This window comes from Echinops telfairi, unplaced genomic scaffold, assembly GCF_000313985.2.
Source record: "Echinops telfairi isolate 266 unplaced genomic scaffold, ASM31398v2 ScPeMD7_7458;HRSCAF=8496, whole genome shotgun sequence".
NCBI lineage: Eukaryota > Metazoa > Chordata > Mammalia > Afrosoricida > Tenrecidae > Echinops > Echinops telfairi.
The window spans coordinates 43,656,696-43,668,481 of record NW_022111358.1 but is presented as its reverse complement, the minus strand read 5'-3'; the positions used below and the strand labels follow the sequence as shown (position 1 = coordinate 43,668,481).

The following is an 11,786-nucleotide window of genomic DNA, read 5'->3' as shown; positions in this document are numbered from 1 at the left end:
GGGGGGGACACGGACCTGGTAATAACGTGTGGCCGCCAAGTTGAGCTGGACTCTCGGCACCAGCGGCTGAGTCAGGGAAGGACATTGTGAGATCCTCTGAGAAGCCCCCGGGTGGACTGGATGCTCCAGCCTTACTTTCAGCAGCGAGCGTGTTAACTGTCTGCACCGCCCAGGGACCCTCACCCCGATGTAGCTACTTCAGACCCCGGTGGCTTCCCCACTGCTACGTTGCAGAAGCCTGAATGCTGCTTGGGGGTGGGGATTGGGGGTGGGGTGGGGTGGGAGGAGTAATGAGGGCTCTGTGTTCAAGACCCCACCCTGGAGCCGTAGGACACCACATGCACCTATATCTGATATGCATGGCCTCTCAAGATGCGGCAGACCTTCGGAGCCACTCTCTCTGGCCACAGGTGCATGTGTGCACTAGCTGTCACCTGTCTGCCTGGGCTGTCACTCCCACCTGTTCTTGTCCCTGCGAACTGCTCCCGATGTAATCATCAGTGTTGATCCTGAGACCCTGGGGCATCCCATCAACATTGCGGAAACGCTGGGTTTGAAACATGTGCCTCGAATTCTCCGTGGGGGCCCCTTGAAGTCAAATAGCAGAAGAGGAGGAGGGAGAGACTGTGGAGGAAGGCTGTTGCCCAGGAGCGGCAGCAACGAGGAAGCCTGTGGGGGTTTTACTGCACGCAGCTTGGTGTGACCATCTGCCGCCAGGTCGCATCTTACCGGTCCACCTCTCTGTCACGCACACACGCGCTGATTTATCTGCCATAAATCTCACCGGCATGTTTTTCAGAGCCACTGTCAACATGTTGGGGAATGAGGCCGTGTGGAATGACACAGAACAAAGGCAGTGCCGGCACAGGACCCCACAAGCCGCCTGCACCCACCTCTCCCACCCCCCAGACAGCCCTGGTTGGTGGAGCTGGGCAAGAATTTGGGGAAAGTCGGTATCAGACCCGACGAGGGATGATTCTTTCCGATTAAAAGCAGGGTCTTGGGCGCCCGGGTGTGTGTTTCATGCCCCGGAGGGGGCTGGCGGGTGGATGTCCACACGATGGGTGCCATCCCAGCCTGGATCACCCACCGACAGTTTCCGGGGTTGGGTGTGCCATGGATGTGGGGCTGTGCCAGGCCGTGCTGGTCCTCCAGGGATGGCGCAGGGACCAGGTGGCACGCGAGAGAGGTGTGAGGCTTAATGGGCATGCCATGGGCCAGGAAGGCAGGGCTCCCTCCAGTCTCAGGCCCCCACCCCACCCCCTTCCACACTCTCAAGGCTCTGCCTCAGACAGACCTTGACAGTTGGTCTGCAGGCTGCGCTGGGATTGTCTTGGCGTCGTGCACCCCTCCAGGGGTGCCGTGCTCCTGCACTAGGAAGCCGTGTGTCTGACAGCAGAGCCGTAACAATTCCGGGTTTCTCGTGGAGACGCCATGGTACTTCACTCTTATCCCTTTATTTTCACTGGGGGTGGGGGTGGGGCCAGGGATAAGACTGCTTCCCCCGCAAGCATCGGCATCCTTTTAAAATGTTTTTCCTTTTTTCGCGGTGAGCGATGCGGCTTTTCTTAGGGCTCCCTAAGAAGAATTAGAGCAATTTGAGATGTGAAAACACAATCTTCTAACCAAGCAAGCTCTTGTCGGGGATAAATACCACGATCGATGACCACAGCGGTGGATTTTTTTTCTTTTTGGCGGGGGCTGGGGAGGGTAAATAAGTCTTATCTGGAAGTATCTGAGTAGAAGGAACAACACAGGGATTCACGCCTTGGGTCTCCAAACAGCGCCCCTTGCTCCCTTGTTGACTGAGGACCCACAGGCCTGGGAGGGATGAAGCAGACCCTCCTGAGCAGAGTGAACGCAGGAGACCCCCTTTCAGAAAGAGAATACAAAACTAGCCCACTCTCTCCACTGTCTGCAAAAACAGCTGTCCACTTGAACCCGCGTTTGTACAAACACAGTGCTAGGGCCTCCCTGGGGCCTTGGAAAGGCCTGTGCCGAGAGAGCCTGGGGACTCACACTTCCTTGGCTTCACAGTCAGCCTATGTTGGCAGGGAGCAGATTGTAAGAAATGTCCACCTGTGCTTTGCACTTGAATTGGCTGCTTGTGCGCATAAACACGGGAGGGGAGGTAAGGGCTGGGCAGGAACCGATAGTAGCACTCCACAGGTCTAAAGGCGAGCACACACAATTACACACAGGCACGGAAGGCACAAACACACAGAGACATCGGCTGCTTTTTGTTGAGCCCGCGCCTTCCCCAAGGGCACACCCAGGCATGGGATTGCCTGCCTGCACTGACATTTCTGTGGGGGGGAGGCGGGGAGCGGGGAAGGGGGCGGAAGCAGTCACTGCAGTACATGATCATTCACTCAGACAAGCAAACTCAAACACAGTTTGCTGAATTGGCCTCATGCTGAGCAATTCGAGATTCTAGAAGCCAGGTGTGACGGGTGGGAGTCGGGAAGAGGTGGGAGGAGGGAGCCCCGCAGCAGCAGGCAGACCTTGGCCTCTGTGTGGTACAGGCAGTTCAGATACTGGTCTGGAGGTCTCCATTCAGGAGGGTCCTCTGGGTCTCGGTGGTCGTTCAGATACTGGTCTGCAGGTCTCCGTTCAGGAGGGTCCTCTGGGTCTCCGTGGTCTCGTTCAGCCGCGATTTGTCCTGCTTGCTGTCGCTCCGCTCCCCGTCATCTGCACCGCCCACCCTGACCAAGCAGAGGACATTCTGGAAGCTCTTCTTAAAGTTGTCCGACAGGAAGGCATACAGGATGGGGTTGGCACAGCTGTTGGCGTAGGTGAGGACCACCACGAAGTCAAACATGCCTTTGAGGGCCGGGGTGGGCTGGATGGCCACCGAGACGGAGGACACGTTGAAGACGTAGAAGGGGAGCCAGCAAAAGATGAAGACGACCACCACAATGGACACCATGCGGGTCACCTTCTTCTCCGACTTCTTCCTCTTGGAGGAGCCCACTCGGATCCCCGACGACTTGACCTTGATGATGATGAACAGGTAGCAGAGACAAATGACGGTGAGGGGCACCAGGAACCCCAAGATGAAGGTGTAGATAATGAACCCGGTGTACCAGGCCCCGGATTCGCCCGGCCAGTTGATGGTGCAGCTGCTCTGCCCCCACTGGTTGTTCCGCAGCCCGGCGTAGATCATGATGGGCAAGATGACCAGCAGGGAGACGCCCCACACAGCCATGTTGATCATCTTGGCCGTCCGGGGCCGCCTCCACTTGGCCGACTTGATGGGGTGCACCACGGCCAGGTAGCGGTCGATGCTCATGACTGTCAAGCAGAAAATGCTGGTGAACTGGTTGATGCCGTCCACAGTCATGACCACCCGGCAGACCGCCTTGCCAAAGGGCCAGTGGACCAGAGCCACCTGCATGGCCAGAAAGGGCAGGCCCAGCATGAAAAGCTCATCGGCGATGGCCAGGTTGAGGATGTAAATGTTGGTGATGGTCTTCATCTTGGCGTAGCGGAGGATGACATAAATGACGAGCGTGTTGCCACATAGGCCAACGATGCAGACCACGAAGTAGATGAATGTGAGGACTGCGTTGCTGGTCATGCCATAGTAGGGCTCTGTTTGGTTGGAGCCGTTGGCTGCCCCTGGGCCGTTGAGCTCCAAGGATGAGGGGGGGAATGGCTGGCTCCCATTGAACAGCTCGTACACCATATCCATTTCTGCTTCGCCGGGTTAGGCTACTTCCAACCAGCCCAAAGATCCTAGTCTCACCTTCGTGGGCCCTGGAAGTCAAGGGTGCACCATGACATCTGAAAGGGAAGAAGGGGAGATTGGTCCGTCAGTCCTAGACTTCTTGAGTTCTCCCTAATCCCAACCCAACCCAACGGAAACTAAACTGTGACAAGGCCTAGATTCTGACTCACAGCGACCATGTAGGACAGAGTCGAACTTTAAATATTTATGGGAACAGACTGCCCTATGCATGTTTCTCCCCAAGAGCGATGGGTGGGTTCAAACTGCTGACCTTGCCTCCCATGGTGCCACCAGGGCTTCTTAAGCTCTTTCCAGCCTTCTGCATTTCTGGCTCCCCCTCCTTGACAATACTCCTCAGCTGAAAAGGGTGTTATCCTTCCTGCCAGCCCATCCTTATCAGTAAGTGGACATGGGAGCTGTTCTTTACCCAGCAGTGGGGAAGGGCTTGGGGGAACCTCCCAGCTTCCCTCGTCATGCTCAGTGACACACAGTGGGGGATGGTTGTGGCTTTATGTCAAAGGAGGTGACTGGTGGAAAGAGGCCACCTTGGAGAACTCCAGCCCCCGTTGCCCAGGGGATCGGATCCGGTCTCCTGGACCCTTTCTCCATGAGGAAATCTACATGCTGGCCTGCTGGTGCCCCTGGAGCTCCATTCCCCGTGGTGGAAAAAAACCCGGGCTTCAGAGGCAGAGCCGCGTCAGGCTCCCCCTGCAGAGCCTGCGTAAGCTGGTGCAGGACCTGGAACCACGCAGACCCTCGCTCGTTGAAATGGGACATCCTGGCGGTACACCTGATGGATGCACGTGCAAACGCCTAGCGGGTTCCAGGCTCCCGAGCAGAACTGGATACACGTCCCCCTGCCCCACTCCCATCTCATTATCTCTGCTTTATTGAAATTGGCCTCCCTGGCAAGCCAATTTGTAGTCTTAGGAGTTAAAAATAAAAATCTGGTTTGCTTTCATTTTTAAAATGAATGCTTCCATTTATTTTTGTTCTTGTTTCTGCTTGTCTTCGTTTCTGAAATACCGGATGCATGCTCTCCTTACGCCGTGGACAGCCCTTCTCTAAACTCTCCTCCCCACCCCCCGGAGTGGGGTGCTGCCCCAGAGGGCTTGTCTTAGCGCCCCAGAAAATGCCTGTGATTCCTGCCCAAGGCCGAAGACAGGGAGTGGATCAGAGGGAAGCAGATGCACGCCCGGAAGGAGAGCAGAAAGCCTCAACGCTAATGTGGTTCGAGGCAACTCATGCCATTGGTGTGGCCATAGCAACCCGAAAGGACAGGGTAGAACTGTCCCCAGAGAGTTTACAGGGTGTTCTTTTTTTTAATTTTTTTATTTTACAGAAGCAGACAGCCTCGTCTTTTCCCCAAGGAGCAGCTGGTGGGTTCAAACCACCAGCTTTTTGGTTAGCAGCCGAGTGTTTGGCCAATGTACCACTGGGGCCCCTGTAGTACATGTAGTTCATATGCACCTACTAGGCTCTGGGTCTGCTCAAGTGTCCCCGTGGAAGAGCGGATAATTACAGCAAACCGGGGCTTAGAGAGTTTAAGGAGCTTGCTTCGTCATTCCTGGAAACATAATTAGAGAGGCTGAGATTGAACCTAGGACACTGGATCCACTGTCCCCATACTCTTCACAGCATCCTTTTGCTGCTCAGGGGACTGTCTGGGCTTTGGCTCCAAGCAGTTGACTTCTGTTCCAGCCCCATGCGGAGAACATCATGGTATATCATTGCCTGAGTTTTGGGTATTAAACATGAGCAATTAAACGAGTGATCTAGATCTCGATGAGAGGCCTCCCTGAAAAGGTGGGCAACGGGGATCCGGCCGGGGCAAGCCCTTGCTGGGCCGATCTGTTGTTAGCTAACTCATGGGATCTGTGGCGTTTTCATGGGATGATTTGGGGAAGTCAAATCTCCAGGTCTTTCTTCCTGGCCTGGAAGTTCCCTGGAAGCCTAGTCACACATGGTGGTGACTGAAAACTGGCCCCGGAATCAAGCCCAGTCTCCTGAATGAGAGGCAAGAATTCTAACCCCACTGGTCTGAGAGCTCGCCCCCCTGGTCCACCCAGCACCCTCTTCCTCCCCTCTCACTGCCATGGAGCTGATTCTGACTCCTTTCAGCCCTAGAGGACAGAGCGGAACTGCCCTGGCAGGTTTCCCTGGCTGGAAGTCTTTGAGGGAGAAAGCCCTGTCCTTCTCATCTCTCTTGGGGGACAACTGGGGAGTTTGAATTGCTGTTTCGAACTTGGCATGAGCAGCCCAATTGGTAACCCACCACTACTCCTCCTAGTGGCCTCTAGGGGGCGACAATTCAACAGGGGAGACGGACCATAGTAATGCAGGGCCAAGACGATGGAAATAAGAGGCAAGGATTGGAGAAGAGCTCATTGTTCTGGGAGTTGTTGGTTATTGATGAGGCGGTTCTGAGCAGGCACTTGGATGTGCATCGGAAGGGCAGAGCAAGGAGGCCAGTTCAGGAAAAGAAGGCTGTGAGGAGAGTGGTGTGCCCCGTGCATTGTGGGAATAGCTCACTGAGCGGGCAGGTTGCACCTGTCCCGGGCAGGCTTTCCTGATGCCTCTCCTTTTCAAGGGGGCTGCTGAGGTGTTAAAAGAGATTTAACTCAAGAACTCACTACCCTGGAGCTGATTCTGACTCGTCAGGAGTCTATAGGGCTGGGTAGAACCGCCCCCTGAGGGTTTCCAGGGCTGTAACTCTTTACGGGAGCAGAAAGCCTCATCTTTCACCCAGGAACAGCTGGTGGGTTTGAACCATCAACCCTATAGTTAGCAGCCCAAAGCATGAGCCACTGAACCACAAGAGAGCTTTCAAAGGAGGCTTTGCCAACGCCAAGGGCATGCAGAGCTTTGGCCTGGGGTGGCTTCTGGCCTGCTGGATACGCTGTAGAGCCTGTCGGGGCTGCCTCCTGCACCACCCACCTGCAAGGGAAGCCAGGACTCGCCTTGGCATCTGCCCGCTCTGAAAACACATGTGTGTGTGTGGGGGTGGGGGTGGGGTTGTGCTGCTGGGATTTCAGGCCTGCATTTGTTCAGAAACTACCCTCAGGGAGCATCTCCAACCTGGTGCTGTAATGAGGCAGGGTCAGCCGTCCTGGATTAAATGGCAGGCTTCCCCTCCCCTCCCTCACCCCCTCCTCAGTGACTCCCGTTCTCCAGACCCAGGATGGCAGTGAAGCTGCCAGTACAGGAGGGTCCAGCCAGGGACCACTGTGAGAAGCATGAACCACACCCCCGGGTCCGGGTACGATGACCTGTGGAGCTCCCTAAGGTGTTGGGGCTGGTAACTCTGGTGGGGCAGAGGGTGGGAGGGAGGGCGGATGGTGGCTCACCAGCCCCGGTGAGAGGGAGAGGGAATTGCATGAAGGGCCACATGCCCTCCGAACAGACAGACAGGCAGCATCTGTCCACTCTGTAGACTGGGGCTGGGGTGTTGGTGGATGTGGGATATAGGTGGGCAGCCGGTGGGAGAGGGATTCCCCCTCTATGGCAAAAATGAGCAGAAACCTTAGGCTCTGGCTTCTCGGGGCCACATGGGGCTTCCTTTGGGACCCACCAGAGGGTGGGGTGGGGGTGGGGATTAGGGCATCCAGACTTGTGGAAGTACAGCTTGGTGGCAAGGAGGATGAGGGTGGTGTCAGAGACCCTGCACCCTCCGTAGAGCGTCTGTGGGGTCCTGCATCAGGGCTTCCTGCTGTTGTACCCAGCCTAGCTTCCCCCTTCTCACCAGCATCTCTTTCCCACTGGGCCCCCAACCCCCACCCCATCGCTGGCCTCACTCTGGGCCTGCGAAGCCCAGCTTGGTCTTCCTGGAGAGGGAATCACCGCAGAGTGGGAGGCCTCGGTGCCCCCTGGAAAAGCTGGGGCGGCCTGGGAACTGTCTGGTCAGCTGAGCCAGTGCCCTGATTCCTACAGAAAACCCTCCCATTGCCTGCCACTTGGCTGTCCCCTAGGGCCCAGGACTCCCTGGCCGTCCCCATAACAGGGTGCAGTCTCTATTAGCAGAGGAGGGGCTAGAGACGCTGGGGGAAAGGCGCCGGGGACTCGCTAGGGTGGCTCGCGGCAGGGCACCTTGCCACCCAGCGGCTCCAGATCCGGCAAGCTGTTTTCCCGGGAACCTGGGAGGGAACTCGACCCCACACCGCTCCCAGCCAGGCAGGAAGGGCAACAAGAAGTGCCCTGTCCCTGCCAACTGCCCCTCTCAGGCTCTGTCTCCGGGACGAGTCCGTGAGGGTCTCGGTGCCCCATACCTGCCTGGCTGGCTGTCCCGAGCTGGGGCTCTTAGCGGGGGTGGGGGGCGAGGGCAGGGAAGTTGTCCAGTTGTAGCTACTGTTGCTCTCCAGGCTGGCGGGCGAGGGATGGCGGGAGGAGGGCGAACCACGCGAACTGGGCAGGCAGCGGCATGACACAGTCATTCGGGAGCTGGGGACCCCCCCAGACCCCCACATATGCCCGGGCACCTGCTGTCGTTCACGACCACCCCAACCACCCCCGCCAAAGGCACGGGGGCGGAGAGCCAAGTACACTAGCACCCGACCCCCACAGGGGGGGCGACACATCGGACACACGGAGGGACATGCCACCGTGCCTCACAGAGCTACACAGGTGCCAAGTGCGCTCCCTCCACCTCCGTCGGTCTGTCCGCGCGAACACACACACACCACACACACACACACACACACCCCACACACACGTAGACACACGCACTGCTCACCTTCCATGCCCGCTGCGGTCCTTGGCCGGCTCCCTGTGCCCAGTGCCTGCTCCCAGTCGCCCGGCACCCGGGCGCGCAGCAGCTTGGTCGGCGTCCTCGGTCGGTCGGTGCACCGGACTCCCGGCCCCGCTGTCCCCAGTGTCGCCTGCTGTCCGCCGGCCAGCAGACCCCGGCGCCAATTCACCGCCTGGGGCTCCGGGCGCGAGCGGCCGTGCGAGCGGGTGCGCGCGGGTGGCTGCGCGGCTCGGACTGGCCCGGGCGGGCGCGGGCCCCGGGGCGCGATCCCCACCCCCTGGTGACGTCACCGCAGCCTCGCTCCGCCCGCTCGGTCCCCCGGGAGGACCCGGGTGAGCCGGCTGGAGGACTGGCCCGACCGCGGCGGCGGGCAGAGCTGGCCGGAGCCCCGGGTGGCGCGGGGACCCTCGCGCCGGGCCGGCGGGTGTTCCAAGTGGGGTGGACCTCCGGAGTCTCGTGGCGCAGACGCGCGCTGCTTCCCTTGGTTTCGCAGAGCGGGTTCGGGGCCACCCAGCAGATTCCGGGCAGCTGGCGATGCGGCAGGGGCGACCCGGCCTCGCACTGGGACCTCTGTGATCCTCCCTAGACAAATGTTGGGGGCAGCAAAGAGCCAGGACCCGCGGGGAGCAGCGCTTCTCCTTGCCACCGCAGAACGCTGGCCACAGCGTGCAGACCCTTGTCTAGCTAGGGAGCTGTCAGAGGCTCCTGGGGGGGCTGGGGGAGGGGGCGGCGCTGGCTCATCGTAACTCCGAGCTTGGAGGCAGAGTGGCAGTGCACCTGTCCCTTGCTTTAGCCACGTCATCCAGCACCTGCTAGTCTTCCCTGCACAGATCCACCTCCCTGGAGCTGCGAGGGAACCAGGCTGAGCTAGGATAAGTGGGAGTTCTGGCGCTTCAGCTGCAGCGATTTATTTTTTGAACCTTGATGATTCAGCCTCAGTTCCAATAGTTTGTCATAATCAATCCTGCAGGCTTCTCTTCCTCACCCTCCTCTAAGCACACACGTGCTCGAATGAACACACACACACACACTCAACATTCCCCCCCCCCAACCTCCTGAACTCCGTTTCAGAGCCTGGGAAGACAGTCTGTAAACCTCATCTCCAGTCACCTCGGTCGGCCCATGCTAGGAGAATCGGATTTCTAGCTGAACCATCCTAAGGACAAGCCTAGACGCTGGTTCAAAGCCCAGGGGAGCCCTCCCGATGGGCAAGTGGGCTGGTCTTGATCCACATCTAGGGGCACCTACTGTGAGGGTGTGTCAGGGGTTTTCGCTGGATTCAGCTCTTCCTGAGATGTTGGTACTGATGGGCGTGGGTACCAGCACCCTGAAGCTCAGGGCTTGGAAGGAAATCAACCCAGTGACGGCTTTAGTTCCTAGGTGATCTTGATTGGACTGGAGTCCATTGTGAAGGGTCAGGGGCTGAGGGGGGCAGCTCAGTGGAAGAGGGGTGGGTCTCTGCTCACCATGATCGAGAGGCGGGAGAGGTCATGGGACAGAATGGAATGGAGCACAGAGAAACCGTGTTCCCTCCTGGGGACACATTTGCAACCCCCACACCTGTTGCCACTTCCTAGTCTAAAACTAATGGCCTGGCCTGGTTTCCAGGTACACAGGAGGCAAGGGAGGGTACAGGAAATGCCCACTCTGCCCACAAATCCCTTTTCCTGGGACCTTGTTCTCTTCCAGTAGGTCTTGACCTGCTGATGCCTAACTTGTGAATCTTAAACAACAAACTTTCCTCGAAGCAACCGCTGTTTTCCAGTCCACATAAGACATTGACCCCCAGCTTGCCTTCCCTCCTCCATTCCCAGGTGCAAAACATGGGCCCCCTGTTTGTTTCATTTCCACGCCTCCTGTTTCATGGTGAGCTCGTGTTTAACAGAAGGCAAGGTCCCCTGGGCCCCTGCCACCTTCATGATTACTGTTCAGCCCGCTGCTGGAGAGTTATTGTGCCAACCCAGCACACTGAGGGGTCCCCTGGCTTTAGCGGGTGGTCTACTTTACCGGCCATCACACCCTTTTTCTACGCATTGGTCTTTCCTGATAGTGTGTCCAATGTAAGCGGGTCCAAGTCGCACCAGCCTTAGTCACTAAGGAACCTTCTGGTTGTATTGCTTATCAGACGGAGTCCAGCCAAAACGAACACACGAAAGCCCAGACGCTGCTGCAGAGCCGATGCCGAAGCCTCACGGCCACTCCGTGGGCTTTTCAAAAAGCCCCTTGCCAACCTTTTCTACCGAGGTGCCTGGGTCTGCACCACCAGCCGTGACACACCTGTCACTGAATGGCAGGCAAAAAACCCAGAGTATGCTCACAGATCAGCTGATGGGCCTCTCTCTCCAAGGCAGCCGGGGTTGTCCATTGCTGCCTCGCCGCTGTGTGGTCTTCAGCTCTCAAGAGCAAATGCAGGGACATCCCCTGTGGTGTGATTTCCACAGAACACGTTTCCTACCAGGGAAACGCACGTGTGCCTGCGGCACGCCTATCTCTAATGCAGGGCTGGCTGAGCTGACTGGAGCAATTTTGACCTTGACAGCAGAAATGGGTCGTCCAGAACAGTTTGTTGGGTTCGTCCAGATGGTAGGTGCCATCCTTCTCCCATCTCCCCTGTGTTAGGCTGGGTTGAGAAACAAATCCAGTGACACTCATATATGGGTAAGAAATCGCTTTACATCAAGAAGTAATGATATATTGAGGAAACATCCCCGCCCAGTTCAACTCAAGTCCCTCAGTCCGAGTCTGGTCCCTGAGTCTCTCTTCAGACTCCGGCAGCCCCATGCAAGGATGCAGAGTACAGGGAGCTCACAGGCCGGTGGCTGCAAAGTCATGTGGGTCTGAGTTTGGTGGAAACATGGCAGGACTCAGGCAGCTCTCAGGGTGTCCCCCAAGCAGGAAGGTCAAGGGAGAAGGGCGGGAGGTTCCAGGGCCCTCCTTTTGAGAGGGCCACACCCACAAGGAGGCACCTGATTGACAGTTTGGATATCACCCCTACGCTTTTGTAGATAGTTAACATAAAATTACGTAACTTCCACATCCACCTTAAGCACCCTGACTTGTCTGCCCCTTGTGCCCAGTAGCCACTGGCTGCAGATCCTAGTCCTTGTGTGACTCTTGATGGCCCCTCTTGTGACTTGCCCCCTCCATCTGCTGAATAAAGGCGGCACTGTGGCACCCGGGCGGTGCTTCTGTCTCCTCTGCAGCAGCTCTGTTTAGTAACCAAGTAGCAAACCCTGGAGCCAGAGAAATAGAGGGGCTGGGGAGGAGATAACCCCCAGTGTTTGATTTCTCCAAAGCAATGAAATCATGACC

At 57.6% G+C, this 11,786-nt stretch overlaps 2 protein-coding genes across 3 annotated transcripts in view; both read right to left on the bottom strand.

Annotated features, from left to right (window-relative positions):
• Window positions 1-2,021: 2,021 nt before the first annotated feature.
• Window positions 2,022-8,682, bottom strand: SSTR2 (somatostatin receptor 2). 2 transcript variants are annotated; one of them, XM_004709170.2, is made up of 3 exons: window positions 8,460-8,682; window positions 2,612-3,786; window positions 2,022-2,554 (listed from the first exon to the last, which is right to left on the bottom strand). In XM_004709170.2, exons 2-3 carry the CDS (start codon window positions 3,692-3,694, stop codon window positions 2,531-2,533), a joined length of 1,107 nt encoding a protein of 368 aa, XP_004709227.1. In that variant the 5' UTR covers window positions 3,695-3,786; window positions 8,460-8,682; the 3' UTR covers window positions 2,022-2,530. The 2 variants fall into 2 exon arrangements, with proteins under 2 accessions (XP_004709227.1, XP_045155665.1); XM_045299730.1 differs by having other exon boundaries at window positions 2,022-3,786.
• The window catches only part of LOC115872856 (translation initiation factor IF-2-like), a 53,221-nt gene continuing 49,227 nt past the window's right edge, over window positions 7,793-11,786 (bottom strand). The window contains exons 3-5 of the mRNA XM_030888128.1: window positions 8,829-9,002; window positions 8,460-8,708; window positions 7,793-7,863 (exon numbers count right to left, since the gene is read on the bottom strand). Coding sequence (XP_030743988.1) covers window positions 7,793-7,863; window positions 8,460-8,708; window positions 8,829-9,002 — 494 coding nt within the window. The remainder of the gene's footprint in view (window positions 7,864-8,459; window positions 8,709-8,828; window positions 9,003-11,786) is intronic.